Raw genomic sequence first — 23202 nt, forward strand, 5'->3', positions numbered from 1 at the left:
TGGGAAATGAGAAAAGGAGGAGAAAAACAGGACAGTAGCCAGTGCGTCAAGGTTATTTGCTCATAAGACCTGGAAGCGCCATGCATCTTTGTGAGCAGAGAGAGAAATCACATACAGACACACACACACTCACTTACACAAATACACACATTCACACACACAGGCTCCCCCAGAACACACCCCCAGCAGAAGACGTGAGTTCATGGTAGAGTCAAGCCGAGTGCTCAGTAGTACTTGACATGGAAGGTGAAGGGAGGTGTCCCTAGCATCTTGTGTCTAGTCAACATGCTAGGACAGGGGGTATCCACTGCTGCCCTTCTGGGCTACTTGGGAGAAAATGTGAAGAATGTGGGATCCCAGGAGTGACTTGAATAAAGGGCAAAATCCAAGTCCAGGTCACAGTGGGCGGAAGGCTGACCTTGACCAGTGGCTGTGTCATGTTGCTTCTCTTCCCCACTTCTTTTCTCAGTGCTAATATTTTTCCTGCTTTTCAGCCCCAGTGGATGAAGTCAAGCTCTCCATCCTGTTGCATGATGAGGTGGAGTCTGGGAAGGCCGTTGTCCTTCGGTGCTCTGTGAACGAAGGATCTGGTCCCATCACGTACAAGTTTTACAAAGAAAAAGAGGGGAAGCCCTTCTATCAGACCACTTTGAATGACACCCAGGCCATTTGGCACAAGGCGAAGGCTAGCAAGGAGCAGGAGGGACAGTATTATTGCACTGCCTCTAACAGAGCCAACCTTTCCAAAAATGTCCTCCAAAGCAACATACTGACAGTCAGAGGTGAGTCGCGGCCTCAGTGGCAAAATGTAGTGTGAGTTCTTAGGGCGAGGCCAGAAAGCACACGACTTGTAAGAGGAAGTGGATGGGAGTTTAATGCATCTTGTTGAGGGTTAAGGGACCAACGTCCTCCAGGCTCTTTGGCTGCAGATCACAAAAACCCACTCAAGTATAAAATAGGCACTGATTATTATAAGGAATTAGAAGTGTTTCACACAGTCCTAATCACAGATTCTTGGTGGAGAGGTACCAACTGGCCCGTCTTGGGTCAGAGTCCACCAGGGACCATTTATGGACAAGAGGATTGGGTCATGCAGAGCAGACGTGGTTAGAGGAGCCCACCAGCCCATGTGGTTAGAGGGTTATTTATAGAGAAGGAGGAGGGATGAACAGACACCCCAAAAAGAGCCTCCTTTAGTCCTGTGGTCCTTTTGGACCATCACTGACTCTCTTTGTAGCAGAAACAACCATTTCTGCACCAACTATGAGCACGGAGTCCCTCAGAGGTACACGTTCAGTGTAAGACGCCGGTTACAAGGATGTAAAAATCAGTCCTATTTGTTGCTTAAGGCTGATATTATTTCTCGCTGGTGGAGGAAACACCTCTATATTAAAATTTTTTTTTTTTGCATTTCCAGTCTATCTTGCCCCCTGGAAGAAAGGGCTTATCGCAGTGGTTGTCATCATAGTGGTGATTGCCACCTTGATACTTGCGGCCAGATGCTATTTCCTGAAGAAAACCAAGGGTGAGCAGTCCTTTCATTCTGCTGTGACAGCTGCCTTGCCGGGGCCGGCCGTGGATGTGAGGGGCTGCAGTGGGAGCTGGGGAGACGTGACTCACGACGATTGTTTTCCTCCTGCCGTGTCACCTTGGTAGCCAAAAATTTCGGCTTTGGTGGGTGTGGAGCTCTTATTGCCCCTGGATTTAGCTAGGCAGAAGTGAAAGCCATGGCTTTCCTGGTTGGGCACCCCAGAAAAGATGAATTTGGGGGGAAGTTGCATCAACATGTGCTCAGAAGTGTGGATTTGGCCACACCTCGTCCGACAGTTGGTAGAGCTGGGGGTGAGTGTTATGGAGACACTCCACAACACACACCCTGAGTGCCTCCCAGTTCATCTGCTGGTTGTGCCATGATTTCTGCCCTGTGCTTGGGGCTAACCATGCCTGGAAGGGAAGCCAGGCTCACCCACGGACACTCAGGATTCAGAGTCAGCTAAGCCAGACTCAAGGACAAAGGCACAGCACCAGTGAAGTCTGCAAAAATTTGCTTGTGGGATAAGGTGGGTTCTGTTGGAGCCCCTGGTGCTGCTGCCTAGGACGGGAGCGGGCAGAAGGGATGAGGAGGGTGTTTTTTCCTAGAGCAGGAAAGGGGCAATCCCTTTGGGCAGACAGACTCCAGGACAAACTCCTTCCTAAGGCTGAGTCTTGGTCTCAGGCCAGTTTGGAATTCAAAGCACAGGGATGGATGTAGCCTTTACTTTGGGGGATGGTCTTGAAGCAAATAGTTGTCTGCTTGTCTGGTTCATGTGGTTCCCGTGCTGTTGTCTTCCTCTCTGTCACATTGCGCAAAGGAAAACTGCTCTGAGCTAAAACAGTCAAAATGTCATATTTGGGGGGAAATGGTGTGAAATCTCTTGATATAAGGCCAAGAGAAGGCCTGCTTTGTTTCCTTTTTTTTAAGTGGGACTATGTTTGGCTTTCTGTTCTCTCTTTTTGTGGGTATTCAGTATTGAAAAAAAGTCAAATGTGGTGGAAACGATTGTTCCCCTCTGGTGTGGATGTGGGTTCTTTATACTGACTTTGGTTCTTCTCTTTGTCTTTTAAAGCCAAGCAGATTCCTGTGGAGATGTCCAGGTCAGTGTACTTGAAGAGGGGAGGCTGTCCTGTGGGTGTGGACAGACTTGTCTGGAGGGATTCCTGTCATTAGAAGTTTTCAGTGGTTCTTGGCAAACTCAGAAAAATCAGGACCTTGGGTGTGAGTGGTGTAGGGGTGTGTGTGTGTGTACGTCTGTGTGTGTGTCTCAGTGAAAGATTGCCAACTGTCCTTCACAGGAAGGAATGGCTTTTTTCTGAGGTCATGTCCTTTCTACATTTTTCCTTATGAAAATATAATGGTAGTAGATGGAATTTTAAAATTTTTACTGACTTGGCAAAATAGAGTTGGCCTTAAAAAAAAAATGGTTGTACTATTTTTACTGTTCTTGAAATCTAAAATCCCAAAGTATGGAAACTATAGCTCTGTTCCTGAGAGAAACAGGAGCACATTATTTATCAAATAATCACAGAGCTGAAAAAAACATTAGTTCCAAATGAGAGTGAAATTTTCCTTGCTTCAGAAAACTCTTCCTGGTTTTCTCATGATCTTTCTTTGATTTTTTTGTTGGTTTGGAATTAGAGTCAAAAAATGTGATTTTTTTTTTCTTTCTTAAATTTCAATTTAAGGCCAGCAGCACCACTTCTGAACTCCAATACTGAGAAGGCGTTGTCTGATCCCAGTACTGAAGCCAATAGACATTATGGTACAGTGATGGTTTTGTGCAGTTGCTAAGAGTTTTCCCCAGCTTGCTACACACTCTCCTATCCCTCTGAGCAGCAGAATCTGTAGGCGGTGGGGTGAGGCTGGAAGGGAAGCCCTGGCTTCCAGCAGGGACACTTAATCTAATCAGTCATTGGGTGGTGAGCTAACAAGCAAAACAAAAACTTAAGAAAGGCAGAACATTGTGCTCTGATTTTTGCCACCTTGTAAATATCCCGAGGACTGAAAGGTGGGGAACCATTACAATTACAATGCTATGGACGCCCCTCGTGGGTTATCTCCCAACACTGGACCCTGCCCAAGTGTCATCATTCTTCATTTGCAAGAGAGAGCCCAGCTATCAAATGAAGGCATTGGTAAAATGTCTCAGATGGAATTATTTATTGCAAGCACAAGGCAGTTTCATTTCAAACTTGACATGATGGGAAACCAACTTAAAGATTTCACTGTTAATTCCACTGCTTTGGCTGCAATAAAATTGATTTTGAAATTAAAAAAAGAAGATTTCACTAATAGTAAAGGCATTTGAAAAAAAAAGTGGTACAATAAAGGAATACTTGGTTATGAGGTTTATTGCACACTTGAGAGTCAGCTCGGTAGGGTGGGGTGGCAAACCCAGGAGATCTAAATCCCATTAGGTCTGTGAGAAAACCGTTCAAGCCTTTTAGCACAGATGCTGGCAATTTCCCAGGGGGCTATGATTATATCACACTAAACGTTCTGTCCCAGACAGGTTTGGGAATTAAACACTGCTGTTCTTTTCTTAATTCTGTAGCAATGTCCCACAAAATAAGAAATTTTTAGGATATACCAGGGCATTCTTGAGAAATGAATAAGCAATTCCTATGGTACTAAATCATAAATGTTTTAAAAAGTAAAATAAGATATTTGTCATAATAAAAGCCATGTGCTAATAAAGAGAAAAGAGCAAATATGTCATTTAAGAAACAACATTCAGAAAAATTTGGTGAATATTTAGCAAAAAGTAACCCAGTGCTGTAACGAAAATATCTCTTTGTGGAGTAAAATGGGTTATGATGGTAATTTGTATTATACATAACTAGAGATATAAGACTTTAAATTAAATGTTGATAAAGGCTTGTATTAAAACAGAATTTCCTCCCAAATTTCCAAAAATGCAAGAAATACTCCAATTCTTATTATATTTTCTTTGCATAGATTATTTCAGCTTATAAATATGTTAATAATCACAGTAGTAGTTAGTAAATACATAATGGAACAGAATGGAAACCCAGGTGTTCTTCAGGAATAATATTTAACATTCATAAGAATTCTTTTTAATAAAGAACAGCTTGACAAAAAAGAGTAAAAATTTTTTGCCCATGCCCATGGAGGTGACAGCCCGGAGGTCCTTCAGGCCACATTCTCATGGATCCAGTTCTGGAGAGAGTTAGTTTACTAGCATCCTTCATGTTTGTGGTCACTGGCTTGTCCCTTCTAGAATTAAGCTTAACTTCTTTGGAACTTGCTTCTAGTGAACAATTCTGAATTTGGCACAATTCATAAACAGACGTTGCCCTCCCGTGCAGTGGTGGGCATCTCACCGGTTTTAGAAGGAGACCAGGCAGTGGGTTGGCTGGGGCCCAGGGGCACCAGGAGGAAACTCAGAACCCAGATACACTGCTGGCTGCTAACTGCACTGAAGAAATTAGGCTTGACTCTTTTCATTAGTGGCATTGATTTTTTAAAAGTTATATAGAAAACTAAGAGTTCCACCGTCACTCATCTTAATTGTTACTTTTCAAACTAGGTTACAATGAAGAGGTTGGAAACCATGCAATGAAACCATTAAATGAAAATAAAGGTAATTATCTAATTAGGTGTTGTTTTTTTTTTAAATTAGAAACCTTTGCTTTTGAGTAAAAGACCCCCAGGAAGAACTAAACCTGTGAAGACCTGTGAACATTTCTTCGCCTCTCTCAGATGGAGGTGGCTGTTACTTCTCCAAAGAAACTATCTAGTGTCTTGTTGTTATTATTTTCAAAATAAGTGCAGTGCTATTTTATTTTATATAGTGTATTTTTCATTTTTATTAAACATTTAGTAGATACAAATTATAAGTTGTGTGTAAAATATAAACAACAGCGCTTCAATAACTGCATACCCATCCCTTTTAAAAAAAAAATTTCCTCTACCTTTAAAGTACCTTGTGTATTTCTCCCCACCCCAGCCCCTTAACATTTTTTTTGCCAGCTTTGTTGAGATATAATTGACATATAACATTGTGTGAGTTTGACGTGTACAACGTGATAATTTGCGTTACTGCTGTATCAAAACCCACCTGGGCCTCTACTGTCGAAGAGGAGGGAGATCCTCCCTGATTTATTTAGCAGCCCATTCTGAATCAGGAAGTTCCATTTTGGGTGTAACTTGATTTCCTACCTCATATGTATGCCTCATATACATCTCAAAGCAATTTTAGGCTGGGGACCCCATTCCCCATTTCCTAAGATCCTTTCCACCTTGGAGAAGGTGTTCTGTGCCTATGGCCGTGGAGAAGGCTTCTAGGGTTAACTGCTGTGGCTGATGCTGGGTGTTTTCTGTAGCTACTGAGCTTTGCAAATCCTCCTACTGTAGTAACAAGGGGACCTGAGCAGGAGGGTCCTTTCACATCCTGGGGGGCTGCAGGCCTCATCACTACCTCTTCCGGCCTGAGTTTTCTCACCCATTTAGAATAAAGTCAAGCCTGCATCTGACCTCCCCTTTAAAATACAGTATACTGTGATCATTTGAATGGAAATCTTTCATGTGCTCTGATGCCTCCACAGGGAGATTTTATCTAACTGCAACGTGCTGTGGTTCTTTTGAGCAGAGCCTCTGACCTTGGATGTGGAGTACACTGAAGTGGAAGTGACCTCACCTGAGCCTCACCGAGGTAACACCATCACTCGAGTGATTCCCCATGCTTTACTATCTGCTTGGGTGTAGACGCCAGGGTGGGCTGTGTTGCAGCCCAGGGACCAGAGCCCAGTCACCCTCCTTGCTCAGGAGGGAGGTGGTCAGCAGACAGATGGGCTGGTCGTGCTTAAGGCAGGAGCGGTGACCCCCATCCAGGCTTGGAGGTGTAAAACGTCATTAATTTAGCATACTACTAATAACAAATGTATTTTATTGAGCAATTACTAAGTGTTAAGAGACGGTTTGCAGGCAGCCTCACTCCTGGGTGTCTGGACATTCTTCCAGAGTTATCCCCCTTGCCCTAACCCGGCACGTTTCTTTAAAAGTTGCTTGCTGACTGAGCTTATGTAAATAAAATGCATGTTTGAAGGAAGCAAGGGCTTGGCTATTTAAAGGGACACTTGGATAAAGCCTTTTAAAAGCACAGAATCTCTCTCCATGTAAACAGTGGCACCATCTTTATTCAGGTTTTGTTTTTATGTGTGTGTTTCTCTTGGGGGCAGGCTGCCCTGGAGGAAAGAAGAGATCCCGAGCTCTGGTTCTGGCTGGGGAGACTGACTCAGGGTGGGCTCGTCCACAGCAAGCTCTAGGTCAACAATCTCAGTTGCTTTGGGCCCCACAAAAAACTTGCATATTCTCCCAAACCTCCTTAGCGTCCCCAGAGGCTGCCACGCAGAGGAAGCAGCCACCCCGAGCCTTCCTGCCCTGCTGGCTTGCATCCCGTTTCTGCTGAGGCTGATGCCAAGCTGCGTCCACTCAGCCTGGCACACCTGGGGCCACTTTACAGACCATGCCTGTGAGCATTAGCCAGAGCCACGTGGTGACGGTGTTCTCTTGTCATCTCTTGCTCCATGATCCAGAAGGAGTTTTGGGTTCCTTCCTTCTTCCCTTGCTTAGCATGGTTCCAGGTACCATGGCCGCAGGTGTGTGCGTGGAACCTTCTGGGCAGAGCTGGCTGCAGCACAACAGGACCACCATGCCCGCAGTCTGCAGCCAGCATGGCCCGATCTACACGGCTGCACAGGGCATCCCACTTCCACGTCTAGACTGGACCGGGGAGGGTGGGCACCATGGCTGGCCTGAAGTCCTCTTCCTCTTTATTTCATGGTAAAGCGATTCGCTTGTTGGGTTAACAAATTAAGGGCTGGTGATAGACCAGCCCCAAAGTGAGCAGCAAAGATACTTATGTGCCCCCCCCCAATAGAGATACAGCCTATGTGGGAGCCTCGGAAACAGAACCGATGAGCAGATAGTATCAGGTTAGAGTCAGTGCTCACAGGAAGAAGCATGGGGTGTGATGAGAAGGTGTGAACAGTGATGCGTTTTCTGGCTGCCTAGTGTTAGGAAGCCTGCTTGCGGCGTGGCTTTGAGCTGGGGCCTGAAAGGCACAACCAAGTTGGCTCCACCAAGAGGAGGGAGGCCTAGGAGGACTGAGGACATGCACAGGACAGGGGGAGGTGGCCTGGAGCTTGGCTGGTTAAGGATCTGAAAGGAGACTCGTGTCTGCAGAGAGCGAGAAGGAGCAGAGCCAGGTGAAGCTGGGAGCACAGGGCGGGGGCACCAGAGGTTCTCTTTGTTCTAGTCTCAGTGCATTGGGGCCTTTGGAAGCTTTTAAGCAGCAAATTGACAGGTTCCAATTTCCTTCTTTAAAAACCATCCTGGTGGCTGGTGTGGAGGACAGATTGAAGGGGCCAAATAAGGAAACCAGGCAAGAGGGGGTGAAGATGGAGCCAAAGTGCTGGTAGCGGGTGGATTCTGGATATATTTTAGAGACAGATCGCAGCCTATGGCCAGGATGGGGAATAATCACATTAACACTGTGTGTTTCTTGTCTAAACAACGGCATGGATGGTTGTGATGACTGCAGTTGGGAAGAACAGGCTTATGGGGAGCTTGGTTCAGTTGGGTTAAATTTGACAGCCCAGGAGAAGACACCCCAGGGGTTTGATGCTCAGAACTGGGTCTGGGTGGACTGTGGCCAGTGGGACTTTAGGGGGCTCTGCGCCAGCCTTCCCTGGTCCAGCCCAAGCCCCTCCATCCTGTGCATTGTGGGCTCCATCCCATGGGCCACTTCCTCTTAAAGGGGCTTCAGGTTTGGGGAAAAAGGGGAACCACAACAAGAGGGCAGGGCTGAATGTGTGAGGGGAAACCCCGCTGTCCTCCGCGCATCACTGGGCGCTCCAGCAGGCAGCGATGGCCCTGGGCTCTGGCCTCGAGGATCTGATACCTATCCCAGAGGGCCAGGCCCCACTCTCACCTGCCGGCTGGGCCAGGGCGAGAAGGAATTATGAGGGCTTGCATGAGGCCTGGAGGGCTTGGGATTTATGGAAACTGAAGCAGAAGAAGGAAGCAGGATTTGGCCTTGGGAAAGTGTCCATTTTCCATTTCTCTAGGGATGTTTCCACGTTAGCAGTATCTGGTTTTCTTTTTCTTGCTTGAAGGTGAGGAGGGAATGGAAGGGAAAAGAGGACCCCTGAGACTGGGTGAAGTGGGGACATTTCCTTGCCCAGCTGTGCAGCTGCAGGGTTGTAACCACCCAGGTCACCTTTCCCCAGTTTGCACAAAGGTGCTGTGTGGTCTGTGCGGGCCTTGGCAGAGCTGGAATGAAAGTCACTTGGATGGAAATGGAGAGTTTCTAGAGGATTCAAGTTGCATTTTCTGGACCCAGCCTCCTTGGCAACTAAGGGACAGTGGGGGAGGGTGGCCTGGCCCACGATGCTGTCCCCTTACTTTCTCATGGGTGGGGAGTGGGGCGTTCCTAGGTGAGGAAAAGACTTTGTGGGTTCAAGGCCAGCGGTGAGTAAACTTGGCCTGGTCTTGGCCAACCCAGTTCCCCATCCTCAAGGCTTCCCTCCTCTACAGATGGGGTGGAGGAAGCAATGAGGACTGCATCCAGCACTAGCCCTGCCTGGCAGCTGACCAAGTGGTCACTTGGGGATGGAGGAGGGGTGGGAAGGAACTCGTTAAACGCCGGTTTGCTGCCTGTTTGCTCTGAGACCGATTCCTGGGAAAACCCCATGACGTTGAAGCCATCTCTTTCTCTGTTAACAGAGAAAAACAGGAGCCAAAATAAAGCCCATCCGGAAACATCCCTGACAGCACAGACAAACAGCCTGTTGGCCTGGTTTAGTCATTAGCAGGCAGCTGCTGCCACGGAGCAGCAAGGGGAAGGCAGCTCTGATGAGCTGCAGACCCCGCCCCCATCGCTGGGCTGGGCAGAGCCAGGTGGGCAGCAGGAGAAACCCTGGGGGCAGCTGCAAATCTGGCAGCTCAACCAAGAAGTGAAACCACCCTGCCACCCTGGCTGATACACAGAGTTGTGAAGTGGAAGAGAGTCAAGTGCAGCTTCTTGGGGCCAGAGGATGTCAGAATGTCCCCAGGATGACTGGGGAGGGCCACCGGCCACCCCTTATGTGCCTCGGGTTAGGGAGTTCCCAAGGATGTCCAGACCCCCAGGCTTGGCTGTCCAGCGCCCTCACTCCATTCCCTCCTCACCGCCCCCAGGTCCCGTTTTGGTGCTGGGTCAGAGGATGGGCTGGCAGGGCCCCAGTGCACCTGGCGTGCAGTGTCCTAGAATGTTTATCACAGCATTGTTTGCACACCGTCTGCCCCACAGCCTGGAGCTCCTCAAAAGCTGGAACCAGGTCCTGTTTACCTTTTCCTCTTCCATGGCGTCCAGCACACAGTAGGTGTTAGGACCGTGTGACTTGCCCGGGCCTGATATTGAGCAGACTGTACCCTGAGGATGTGGTAGATCCCCCAACAGATATGGGGATCACTGGGGCTTCCCTCTACATCCCCAGATCTGGTGCCGTGGAGGGAGAGTGGTGAGTGGTGTGGGCGTCTCTGCTGTCCTCTTAGAGAAAGGCAGGTGTCCCAGCAGGGGGTGCCACTCTGCTGAGTCGCACCTCCTATGTGATGCCCTGGGGGAGTCAATACAATGCCTTCTACAAGGCCCTGGCACCCTAAGTGCCCCAAGTTCAGCTGTCAGGATCTGAATTGCCACCCAAGCTTTCTCTTGGCCCTGATACCGGAACCACCAACACTTAGTGTGGGATGAATGACCGTGGTTTTTAGTCCTAAAACCTGAAACCTCAGGGATCGGGCTGATCATGCCAAGACCTTCCTGGAGGCCAGGGTTCTGAGATGGAGACACCTGCAGGAATATTGGCTATTGTTGTCACTGTCCCAACAAACCTTTATAGGTGCCAGGGAGGAGGGTATAGCTCAGTGGTAGAGTGTGTGCTTAGCATGCATAAGGTCCTGAGTTCAATCCTCCAGTACTTCCATTAAAAATAAATGAGTAAATAAACCTAATTACCTCCCCCACCCAAATTAATTAATTAATTAATTAAAACAAGCCAAAAAAACCTTTATAGGTGCCTCCAGGCAGCCAAATAAGGCCTGGGATCAGGAGGAGCACAAGACCCCAGGCTCTGCCCTGGAGGAGCTCGGGGTCTGCCAGGGGAGATGGTCATGGGGACAGATAGCGTCAGTGTGTCATGGGCAAGTGCCCCCTAGATGCTGTGGGAGCCCACGTAAGTGCCCAGAGCACAAGGGAAGACAGGATGTAAGAGGGAATAGGTAGGTGTGTGAGGGTGTGTGCCCCCGAGTGCAGGAGCCAAGCTCATCCTGGGCTTGGAGGACGAGGAGGAATGGGGCAAAGAAGAAGGACCGTGCGGGCAGCAGAGTGTGTGTAGGGTCAGGATGCGAGAGAGGGGGGCACCCCTGGAGCATGGTGAGTCCAGGGTGTAGTAGAGTCCATGAATTTGCAACGTCCATGTGGCACTGACCATGGCGGCGGGAAGCATCACCCTGTCTGGGGTTTCTCAGTCTACAGAGGGAGAATGCTGGCCACACGGCATTAGGCGCCATTCTACACTAAGTCTTCCTGGTCCTTTGTGCAGGTGAGAGGGAGGTGGCGGGGTCCATCCTGTTTCCTGAGTGTGTGTGTGTGTGTACAGTAGACGCACTATGAGTGTTTGTGCTTGTGTGTATACACAACCTGTGAACGTACATCAGATTAAAATAAACAGATGGCCGTATAGGGACTCTTTGTCTCCCAAGCCCTTGAGTTTCCTCTGGGTGTAATCCATACCCTAAGTCAGTCATCTTGTCTGCTATTCAGAAAGGGCCCAGACCAGAGGTTCTCAACCCTGCCTGCATCTTAGAATTCCCTGAGGAGCAATTAAAAAACACCAATGCCAGGGTCCACCCTCAACCAATTCAATCAGAAGCAGCAGTCAGGCCCAGGTGTTGGCATCGGAAATCAACTAGCCCAGCTGTCAAGATTTGTAAGCAGGTCTCAGTCCCAGCTGATCCTTAGAGATCCAGACGATGCCCAGGCTCTAACCCAGACCTTGGGTGTTTGGGAGGCCATAGCCCAGCATCCTGGGAGGGGCTGGCAGAGCAGCTGGACACAGGGAAAGAGGGCTGGGGCCACCGAGCTAGAGGCTGCAGGTCTGTGCTGGGGGTCCCTCTACCTTTGGCGCCCTAGGTCCAGGGTTCCCACAGCGGTCTGTTGGCCTTGTACTTCCAGACTGAGAGTGGTGCTGGTTAGACCAGGATCTTCTAAAGCTGGGAAACGGCTTGGGATTAGTAATGACAAGGACTCCAGGTGCTCCTGGAGATGGGCGCTTGTGGGATGGGGTAGTGGGATGCAGCCTCCAATATTTTCCGGCTTCAGCAGTGGGCTGACCTGGCGCCCAGAGGCAGCTATTGACCTGTGCCTGGTCCCTTTCCAGGTCTGGGAACAAAGGGCACGGAGACGGTGTACAGTGAAATCCGGAAGGCTGACCCTGGTAAGTGAGGACCCCCTAACTGCCCCAGTCTGGGGTTGGGGGGAGGGCACTTTCCCTGGAATCATCCACAGGGTCTTGGGAGTGGGCAGGGAAAAGAAGGAGCAAAGGAGGCCAAGAAAGATGCCACCTTACACCAGAGTTGTTGACTCTGTCTCCCCCCCCTCACCCTTACAAAGTGGCCTCGGGTTACAGGTACTATTTATTTCGTTGATTGCCGGCTGCATGCCAGGCAAACAAAATCTCATACATTCACACTCAGCAGTGGCCAGTTGGACTAGAGCGTGTCCTGGTGCCGCTGTATGCTCACAAGATGCCCAGCAGCATTCCGGGCACTTGTGACCCCCGAGAGAAGCAGTGTGGCCCTGCCTGTTCTCAGATACCAGCCACAGAGCCTCACCTGCTCCTCACACAGGCCGGGCCCTGGTGCACCGGGGCTCCTGAAGGTCTCAGGCAAAGTCAGTGCTTTGCTTTGAAAATGTTCAGTAGCTCCAGCCTTTCTAAGAGCACAACGACTTTAGGTGGCGGGGTGTGGATCTGCTCTCATTTCCTTTGACTTCTGCCCAGAACCCACTTCATTTCCCATCTCCACTGCTTCCCCAGGAAGAGCTTCCCCCAGGACTGAGCACAGTGCCCAAGCAGACACGGAACTGGGCAAGTGCCCAACAGTCTCATTTTTGTGTAATTATTCTATTCTCATGAAATGAAATCCACAAAGACTACTTTTATTTATTTTTTATTTTATTTTTTAAAATCTAGTTGACATACAATGTTATGTTCTTTTCAGGTGTACTACATAATGATTTGATATTTGCATACATTATAAAATGATCACCACAATATGTCCGGTAACTATCTGTCCCCATATAAAGTTATTATGATATTATTGGCCATATTCCTTATGCTATATATTACATCCCCGTGACTTTTTTTTAATGTAACTGGAGGCTTGTACCTAATCCCCTACACCTGTTTCACCCCTCCTCCACCCCCGTCCCTTCTGGCATCAGGTTTGTTCTCTGTATCTATGAGTCTGTTTTCACACAAAGACTACTTTTAAATTCTGAAAATAAGTTGCAACCCAAAAGACATAAACATTCTGGGGGAAATGGTCCCTATGTGGCTATCTTGCTTTGTACAACAGCCTTCTATTTAAGTGGATCCTTTGAAAGGAAATTATTAAAATGGGCTGGGCAACTTCCGTAAAGCCCAGCTACCCTGAGGGTGGTCCAGAGACAGGCGGCAGTGGTCTCAGGCCCAGCCCAGACCCGCAGAGTCAGAAACTCCAGAATCTGAACTCCAGCAAGGTCCCATATCTCTCTCTTTTTTTAAATGCTAATTAATGGTTTTCTCTAATTCTGATATGATGGACTAATTTACTTTTTTCATTATTACCTTTATTACATTCTTACCTGTGGTCAGTGATTTTTTTTTAATTAAGATATAGTCGATGTACAATATTACATAAGTTACAAGTGTACAACATAGTGATTCACAATTTTTAAAGTTTAGATTCCATTTATAGTTACTACAAAATATTGACTATTCCTTGTGTTTTTTGGGTCCCACATCTTTCTGGTGCCGCCAACATTTGAGAGACACTGTCTTACCTGAAGAGCCTACTTTTTTATCTACAATAGGAATCACTTCTTAATTAATCTTTTTTAAAGTGATATTTTCATGGGTGGAGCAGAAACTCAGCCCCTTGGGGAACTTGACCCTGACTGAAAACCATTTCTTGGAGGATTTTTGGCTTCAATGCCTCATTTTGCATTCTTAATATATTCAGAGCTAGCAAAACGCACATCTGGAAAGAAATTCTTCTAGTGAAACAGAAAGCTAAAGGTCATTTAGGGTCCCAGTTGTTGAGTGGTTGGGCCAAAACGCACCTCTTGCTTTCCTCGTGGTCCCTGAGGTGGTTCATTTTCAGTTGCTTTGGTTATACAAACACTCACATTTACTGAGCGCTTGCTGTTTGTGCTAAAAGAGGTCTATGTTACATTATCTCTTTCCAGCCTCCACAACAAATCCCATTTTACAGATGAGGATACTGAGGCACAGGGAAGTTAAAACACTTGCCCAGGGTTAGGGTTAGTCCCCGAGAACTGGCCCACCCAGGAGCCGGAGTCCCTGCTCCTGATCAATGACCTGCGCTGCCTTTGGTCTTGGGGAAGGAAAGCTGGTGAAGTGCACGTGGCCTCCACACTCCCCGCCCTGGTGCTACCAGCTGTGCAACTTTGACCAAGATGCCTAACCCCTCTAAGACTCAATTTCTTCAACCATTAAATGGAGGTGGCATTAAGTGAGAAAAAGGGATGAGATAGCATCAGGGGAGATGGCCCCAGTTATCCCGAGCACGCAGTCAGTGTGTTACCCCTACCAACAGTGAGCATTCAGTCCGTTGTAGCTGAAGATCGCGTGAGGAAATTGAGCCCTTGAGTTCAGTGCCTGGCCCAGGGCAAGACCAGCGCCATCTCGGGGCTCCCAGGCCAGGGCACTCCCACTGTGCTATCGGGGCCACTGGGGGTCGACTGGGGCTTGAGTCTCTCTGCAGTCTTGTCGCTAACCTGGCAGCCGGCTCCTGCCCAGGGATCGAGGGCGGAGCGAGCCCTGGGTCTTGTAGGCAAAACTGTGTCGCTGCTGTGGAAACCTGCGCCCCCACCTTGCTGAGGAGGGCCCTGTCCTGGGAGCCCGGAGTTCCTGCTTTTGAGTATTTCCCGCTCAGCTGCTGCCCTAGGGGAGGAGGCTGCAGGCCTTGGTTGATTCTGCTCCCCTTTTCTTTCTTTTGTTTCTTCTGTCAGCTGCTCACTTAATCTTAAAATCATTATAGGGTTGATAGAAGCTCCATTATTAGTCCTGCTCTACAGATGGGCAAGTGGCCCCGGGGTGAAATAGCTGGTCCTGGCCCCAAGGCCCGGGGTGGTGGAGCAGGGATTCGAATGCAGGGTGCCTGGCTGCAGAGCGATTCTCTTTACCAGCCTCTTGTTTGCTCTGTGTTGCCAAGCCAACTGGTTTCCACTTTATCATCAGCCTAATTGGAGGATTCAACTCTGTCTGCTTTGGAAGTTAAGAGTAACAGCCTGGTATGGTCTGGGTGACCCTGGCGAGTCATGGAGCCTCTCGGGACCTCGGTCACCTTCTCTGTGGAATGAAGGGCATGGGCTGGAATGTAGGTCAGGTTTCTCCAAGTTTGTTAAAATACAGGTGGTTTGACACCACCTCTGACACCGGTCTGGAGTGGGCTGAGAATTTGCATTTCTAACAAATTCCCATGTGCTGCTGCTGTTGGTCTGGGAACATACTTTTAGAACCACTTTCTAGATGCTCTGAGTTCTGCTCTGCTTCTTGTTTGAAGGGGTAGAGTTGTTCTTACTCCCCAGCAATCGGAGGGATTGCTCCAGATTGGCCAGCAGAGAGAGAGAGAGAGAGAGTGTGTGTGTGTGTGTGTGTGTGTGTGTGTGTGTGTGTGTTGAGGGGAGGGTGGGACCCACAATAAAAAAACGGCCCCTGTGTGGGTGGGTCCCTGGACTGGTCAGTGAGCAGGCTTAGTGCAGAGCTGAGTGTTAGCAAACCTTCCCTCCTCAGCTGTACACTCTTCCCCACCTTGACTTCGCAGTTCCCCACCGTCTTCCAACAAGCAGCACTTGAGGGCTGGCTATTTTGGGAAATGGCTCACAGGGCGTAGCTCTGGCTCTTCAACCCCCTTTTCCCCTGAGTAATACAAAGGAAAACTGCTCCTCCAGATAAGCAAAAGGGCATCGGCTGGCCTGCTTCCGAGGAGCAGCCTGGAGGGGGGCTCTGGGGAGGACCAGGGCCCCGGCGACGGTGTTGGGGGCTGCCAGCTGAGGATGTCGGGGATCCTGTTGGCCGTGGGAGGCAGCAGGTCTCTGCAATCTTAGCTTTAGGCTCTAAGCTCAGCTTTTTTTTTTTTTTTAACTGTGGTAAAATATACATAGCATTTGCTTTTTTAACCATTTTTAAGCATATGTTTCTGTAACACCAAGTATATTCACACCAGCATCACCATCAGATGATACAACTCTAGAACTTTTCATCTTTCCAGACTGATACTCCTACCAATTAAATGATAGCTCCTCACAACCCCCAGCCCCTGGTAACGACTGTTTTACTCTGTGTCTCTGTGAATTTGACTACGTTCAGCTTTTTAATCTGTCAAATCAGATGGTTGAATGAATGAGCTTAAGTTGCCTTTCAGTCATAACATTCTGAGAGTCTCCAGTGTCCTGGCATTTGGAAGCAATGCTCATTTGTCTTTGCCTTGGTCACCCCAGACCTGTGCCTCTGATCTGTTTGTTGCAGGGGCAGGGAGTCGGTCACTTCTAAGAGTCACTCCCCAGGCCCCTTGGAGCCAGTCCTAATCTTTTACGCACCCTTGACTCCAGAGTTTTCCCTTCAAGTCTGAATTAAGTCCTGGATCCCAGAGGCTGCATCCGTGTCAGTCAGAGGCCAGCCTGGACGGTTCTTGAAACTGCAGACCTAGTGGAAAACATCCTAAGCAGGAGACCTGGGGTTTGGTCTCAGCTCTGCTCTTGTCAGGTTCTAAGCCTTGGCCCCACCCCTCACTTCTCTGTCAGGCATTAGTTTTCTCACTAATTCTCAATAAAATGCCCTCAGCCTCTAGGATTACTGCAGGGTGAACACCTTGGTGTTCCTGGGGTGCACGTGGTCCTTGAGTGGACAGGGGCTGCGGTGGCAGCTAGGTTCTATAAAACGGGAAGGAGGGAGGCGTCTCTTCCAATTCAGTCTCTCCCGCTGGGTCTTGGCCACGGTCAGGCATGTCTGCTCTTCTGTTTGGAGCCCATTTTGTCGACATACAGCTGAGCTAACATCTTCTCATCCCAGCAGTTAACTTAGTCTAAGGCGAGGAAACCTCTCGACCTTTGAGCTTCTTTGCTTTCCGTCTCTTAGACGATTCTTTGCTATGTGTCCCCTGCCTGTTAGGGAGGGAAGGAGAGGGTTTCTCAGAACTAGAAAGACTTGATCAGAAAGACAGCAAATTGAGGGAGACCTAAGGAGACAAGAGAGCAAGTCCTGGGACACAGCCAGGATGGGCGGAGAAAGTGTTCCTGCCTCTCCGTAAACTTCGGCTTTCCTAGGGGAAGGGGGAAAATGCTGACACTCTCATCATTTAGATCTGTAAGCTTAGCATTTGAAGTTTTTTTTTTAAAGTTCTCATTCCCTTTTCACTTATTGGCCTGAGGTTAGGATTTGCAAGGCCCAGTGGCTGTGCTCTGGGTCACAGGCCCGCCTGCAGTCAAACGCCCGCCCCCCACCCCTGCAACCTGTCTTCCTCCTCCGACGGGTGCTGACTACTCGAAGGGAAGGCTTGATTTTCTTTTCCTTGCCCTTGTTCTCCTAGTCCTCACCTAGTGACACAACTGAAAGGGAGACACTGTGGCTGGGTAGAGAGCCCCTCTGAAAAGTCACGGTTATCTGTGACTCACAGTGTCCTTGTCAGCTTCTCAGCCTAGTTTAGGCTTGTGTGTTTGGCTAGCCAGGATGCTTTGTATCTTCACTCTGGTTCAGTACTGGTTTTATAGTACTCCAGCTTATCCTGAAAGTCCTTTATAAAACGGTTTGCAGTTCATCCAAAGCATAACTTGTTAACATATACACTGTTTACAACAGAGGGGTAAAGTGGCTTATTATAATTAATTGGCAACTCAGTCAAGTTCTTCCCTATGAAAGAACTCAGGTCTAGGATCAGAGTTCCAGAGTTGTTTAGAGCTGTGGTCCTCAGTGCAGGAGGCATTTGGTAATGTCTAGAGACAGTTTGGGTTTTCATAATTTGAGGGGCAGGAGGGGTGCTACTGCATCGAATGGGTGGAGGCCAGGGATGCTGTTAAACATCCTGCAAGGCACAGGACAGCCCCCACAAGGAAGGATTATCCAGCCCAGAATGTCAACAGTGACTGTGTTAAGAAACTTAGGTTTGGAGGAATTCACCTCCTGTGATTCCTCCAAGACGAGAGCTGGAGTTCCTCCCTAGATGCCCTGTGCCCACCTGGGAGGGGTCCTGGGCATGTCCCACCTGAGAGCTCATGGCTCTGGGAAGAGACACCGAGTCCTGCTCCAGACACTAACCCATGTCCATTGGGTCAGATGGGGCCCACCTTCACCACAGCCTCCCTCTTCTGCTTTCTCTTTGCCTGGAATTCAGACTTCTAGGATGCTTCTTAAGGGAGCCAAGGAGTGGGTGGTTGTGGAGAAAGGACCAAAGAGCAGAGGGTCCCTCTGCTGTGTCCCCTCTGGGAGGGAAGGAAGAGCACTTGAGGGCCCGTCCCCTCCCATCCTGCAAGGACCGGAGCCAGCCACGCCATCGGGTACTGCCAGCCCTGCCCTTGGTGTGGAGGCTCCTGCTTCGGAGTGCAAGAGGGTAAAACTTACTCCACGGGGGCGGTGGTGGGAGGGTACTACCCACCAGATTCTATTACCAAAAAAGAAACAAAGCAAGTGCTGTGCGTCACTCAGAGCACCATCAGAATCATCAGCGTCCTCAGGTTTTCTATTCTGTGTCCATATCACTTCAGGACACGCAGCCTTTTCCTCTTGTGTCTGATTCTGGAGCCCTAGGGGCTCTGGAGGAGTGGGAAGCACTGGACCCTTTGGGTCCTCCCAGGTCAGATTTGGGCTGGGGGTGGGACGCTGCCCGAGGCCTCACTCAATGTGTGGAAGTTTACACAATGGCTGGACTTCGTGGTCGGGCTGATTCATCCATTTGGCCTTTGACGCCTGCCTGTGGCCCAGCCAGGACAGAAGGGGGCCCCTGAGGAACTTCTGGCCCTGGTCCCTCTAGAGGAGTCGCACAATGGGGCTGTGATAAGACAGGGTTTGAGGAGGAAGTGGATTGGTGGAAACAGGATATTTTTAAACTAGAGAAAGAAACAAGGTTGTGACTCCCGTTGTGACAGCTGGGCCCTGAGATTCAGGAGGGACTGGGTTTGAGCTTGGGCGCTGAGTAGAAACTGAGGGCCCTTGGATTGTGTCTCTCAAGTAAGACTGAGGATGTGGTGGTGGTGGTGGTGGTGGTGGTGGTGGTGGTGGGTTTAGGGCCCTCCACCAACTTCAAGGACAGCAGCCACTCCCAATACCCTCATCTCCTCTCGGGCCTTCTGCAGGCTTCTCTGTCTTCAGGTCCATGCCCATAATGGGCTATTAAGGGAATCAGCCACTCCCCATTCAGAAACTCTGCTATCAGTGAGGGCCTGGTCCTGTCCAAGGGGCAGATCACAACCCCTCTTTCCTCTTGTAGTGAAACCATCTCTTACTAATACAGCTGGAGGGTCACTCACCGTCCACACAGTGTCTCCTGTTCTCGTTGGCCTTTCTCACCCTCACTCTCATCTTCTGGACATCCTCTGCCACCATCAGTCTGGCAGGGCCACTCAGTCTGAGCATGCCCTCTGCCACGAAGATGCTGTGGTCTCCAGATAGTCGAGATGAGGCTTCCCACGGAAAGGGGATGTGTGCTTGGACCATATATGCCAAGGGCATCGGCCACATCTGTACCTTCTGTTCCACTGACCCCACTCCTGGGAATAGACTAACTTGTGTGAAATATGGAAGTAGCTTTGTTCCCAAAGAGGGTACTGGCAGTATTTTTTAAAATAGCAAAACCTTGGAAAGAACCTAAATTTTTAAGTAAGGAGCTGGTTAAGTAAACAGTTGCACATCCACTGAATGATTATTATGCAACTACTAACAATTATGTTTAAGAAGGTACCAGAAAATGTTTAAAAGATGTGAAAAAGATAGACTATAAAATGGCATAGACTGTGTTCTTATAACCCCCCCAAAAAAAACTCTGCTCTTAATGGAAAATAACTGGAAGACATTTCAGTCAACAGTGGAGCCAGAGATAATTTTCACCTACTTTCTACTTTTCTGTAGTTTTCAGGGGTTTTTTCCTAAAATAACATATGCTATTAGTTTTTTTCAAAAACTGCTTAAAATGTCAAATGAGCTGCCAGGGACTTAATGTGCTTGTCATAGGGAGCTATAGGGCCCAGGGAAGCTGTCTGTGGGCAAAGGAGTCATAAGCCTGTGCGCTCCGTAAGTTTGAGGGTCTGGCATCTGCTGCACCGCCGTCCCCTCCCTCCCTCTTCCACGTGCTTAGCCCCCGAGGTGTTGGGGGTGAGGGTAGCCTAACTCGTGTTATTCTTTTTGTATTGCTCACCTCCATGTTGTCTTTTGTTTTGCAGATTTCGTGGAAAACAGATATTCTGTAAGTACACATTTCATATGCATTACTTAAAAAAAAAATAGTCCATTGAACAGTGAAGTCTTTCCAGATTCACCCAGTACTGCAGCCCCACCAATTACACCACTGTACTGGCCTCGTCTGTTCTAGACCAGGAGCCTGGGCTCCTCTTGACCAGCCAGGTTTTCTAGGCCACTTGTGATTTTGAAATTCCCTCCCGCTGTTTCCGTCATTACATCTCCATGCACGCATGAAGGGAGACCCGGGAAATCCCCCCTAGGATGGGGAGTCCAGGGCACTTAGTTCCCGATGACCGAGTCCACATTTCCTCCGAGTCCAGGGCTCAGTCTTGCGAGGTGAGGCAGACTCGGGGACGTGCCTGGAGACATCAAGCATCCAACAGCTCATTTCAAGTCCGAGAGCCAGTCACCCTCACGCACCAGGCCGTCTGCTGCAGGGGACACTCAAGGTCTTGGACCCAATGAGGGAGTCAGATGTGTTCTCACTGATGGGAAAGCAAAGTGATAGCAGCTACACCAGAGACCATGGGAACAGAGGAGAGAGGTGCTTCATCCTGCCAGGTCAGCGGTCTCTGCACCAGGGAGGGGTCCCGTGGCTGGGCCAGGAAGAATGAGTCGTTTACGGCAGCATCCAGGTGGAAAGATCAGCCGGGGCAGAGGCATGAGGAATGGGGCTGTTGTAGCAGCTCAGAGAGGGAGCAGACAAGGTGCTGGTGACAGTTGACAGGGGAAAGGTGAGTCAGGGCTTGCTTGGGAAGGACTCCCACACCTCATTATGAGGTTTCATTCAGTGGGAAATAGAGGATTTAGGCAACTGCTACTGTTTAAAAGAAATACAGAGATCCAAGTTTTGCAAAGACCCATCTTCCCCATCTTCCTACTCCCAACTTTTTTATGAGCTACCCAGCAATGCAGGAGTTAACTAACTGGGCTGCTAGCATCTTAAGAAACGAGGAGTTTTGTCTCTCCAACTGCTTCTTTAAAGTCTGAGAAGAACTTTCAGCAAGCTTGCTGGTAGCCCTTGTAGGGGGCCCCCTGGCTTCCTTTGTTTTGCCTGAGTCTGAATTCTTGTAAAACAGAAAACTTATTATGTCTTTGACAGACAGGAAGCCGCTGACATTCTTTTTTATGGAGGAAGGCTATCAATTTCAGGAAAAGAGGAATGAAACAAATGTCTTTTCCTAGCCTAAGCCTACCTAGACTTCTGAAATCAGAAACTGTTGCATTGGAAAGATGGGGGGCCCAGTTTATAGGTGAGAAAACCAAGGCCTGAATTTGGCAGAACAGCTTGCCCAGGGTCACCCAGCTTGTGAATAGCAGAGCCAAGACCAGAACCTAGGCCTCCAGACTCCCGGCCACTCCACAACATGAGACTCCCTCCAAGAAGTGATGTCACTGACCCAGCCACCTTGGCCTGGAGAGAGTGGAAAGTGAGAACTTGGCTCCGAGGGCCTGGTGGGACCCAGATAAAGAGATGCTCTCCCGCTGCAATAATCATGGCCATGTCCACCCAAGGCAGGTCTGCTGGACCTGCAGGAGCGACTTATTTACTTTGTCTTCGATCCAAATGGTCTCTGTGGACAAAGGCTCCGAGCTCCAGAACAGACAGAACTTTCCCTTTCCCTAGTATCTGGCCTGTGAGCCCAGGAGTCTGCTCCTGAGAGCTCACCCACGGCTGCTCCTGCCCCCAAAAGAATAAAGCCTTTTGGCGGGAACACGGGTTCCCAGCCGTTGGGAAAGGAATTTTGAATCTTTAAGCAAATGCATTTTGTTTGTAAAAGAAGCAAGTATAGTTTCCCTAATAATCAGCTGGTGAGGGTCAAGAGAAAATTAGTTGAATTGCCCAGCAGGGAAATGGGAGGGGATTTCCTTCCTGAAATCAAACCTGGCAATCATTCCCAGTTGTTTAATGGCCGTTGCTTCTGAAAACATATTGGAGGAAATATCTTAACAATGAGATAGCCACTTAGCCAAATACTAATTTAGTATTGTTTGACTTGCTTCAATGGCACATTCTGACTTCATTTTTCCTCTGCCATTTTTGCCTTGTTTATAAATCATGTTCGTGGCCCAGGCAGACAGATAACGTGAAAGAGAACACCCTGTTCCTAAATGAAAGGGATGGATCTGGACCTGTGTGGGTCTCAGGATCTTGGAGAGAACTTGACTTTTTGCTGAAAAAAAAGGCAATTCCTAGTTACCACTGTCCCCCTTGCCTCCTGGGAGCCAGCAGTCAGCTGGGCTGCAGTGGGAACAGCCCTGGGGTGGGGATCAAGAGGCTGGGGCTTGAGTTCCAGCTCTCCAGACAAGCCTGAGCTTCCCCGTCTGTAAAATGGGGATGATGATGACAACAACAAAAACAATATTTGCCTATTAAGGAGTTTCTTAAGGGGTAAATGAGAAACACATGTGCAAAGTGCTGTGCAGACTGCAAACGACTGGAGAAAAGCTAGTTGATTATCTGCTTTAAAGTTCTTTTCCTGAAACACTCTGGCAGTGTGGAGCATGGATGGGGAATTTGCTTCCCTTGGTCCTGAAATGCCCCCTGTCACATGAGAGGAACGTAGCAGTTGCTTAACTAAAACACTGGATTCAACCAAAGCCAAGCTTTGACTTAGGAAGCGGGACCCACGTTAAACGTGTTGACTTTTCCGTGACAGCTGTTTTATTAGACATGTCACTTCAGGCAGATCTCCTAACCTCTCGGGGCCTTGGTTTCCTCATCTGTAAACTGGAGGCAATAAAGTCCTCTCACTTGGCTGTTGCAAGGACTAGGTGAGCCCCCAGCACAGATCTGGTTTATTGGAAGCGCTCAGAAGGAGCACATTCTAGAAGCAGGAAGTCAAGCTCCCAGGAGAGTTAGAAGCACAATGACCTTTGAGAGTGTCTGCACCATGTTCTGGCCAGAAGTGGGGCAATTTCTTGGCT

The 23202-nt window shown here is 48.8% G+C and overlaps 1 protein-coding gene across 1 annotated transcript in view; it reads left to right on the forward strand.

The window, feature by feature from the left end:
- Window positions 1-23202, forward strand: part of PECAM1 (platelet and endothelial cell adhesion molecule 1) — a 48107-nt gene that overhangs the window by 21933 nt on the left and 2972 nt on the right. Inside the window, exons 8-15 of the mRNA XM_010983982.3 lie at window positions 495-782; window positions 1418-1525; window positions 2607-2634; window positions 3223-3299; window positions 5088-5141; window positions 6150-6212; window positions 11980-12036; window positions 20256-20278. Coding sequence (XP_010982284.1) covers window positions 495-782; window positions 1418-1525; window positions 2607-2634; window positions 3223-3299; window positions 5088-5141; window positions 6150-6212; window positions 11980-12036; window positions 20256-20278 — 698 coding nt within the window. The remainder of the gene's footprint in view (window positions 1-494; window positions 783-1417; window positions 1526-2606; window positions 2635-3222; window positions 3300-5087; window positions 5142-6149; window positions 6213-11979; window positions 12037-20255; window positions 20279-23202) is intronic.

Source organism: Camelus dromedarius, chromosome 16 (genome assembly GCF_036321535.1).
Source record: "Camelus dromedarius isolate mCamDro1 chromosome 16, mCamDro1.pat, whole genome shotgun sequence".
Classification (NCBI taxonomy): Eukaryota; Metazoa; Chordata; class Mammalia; order Artiodactyla; family Camelidae; genus Camelus; species Camelus dromedarius.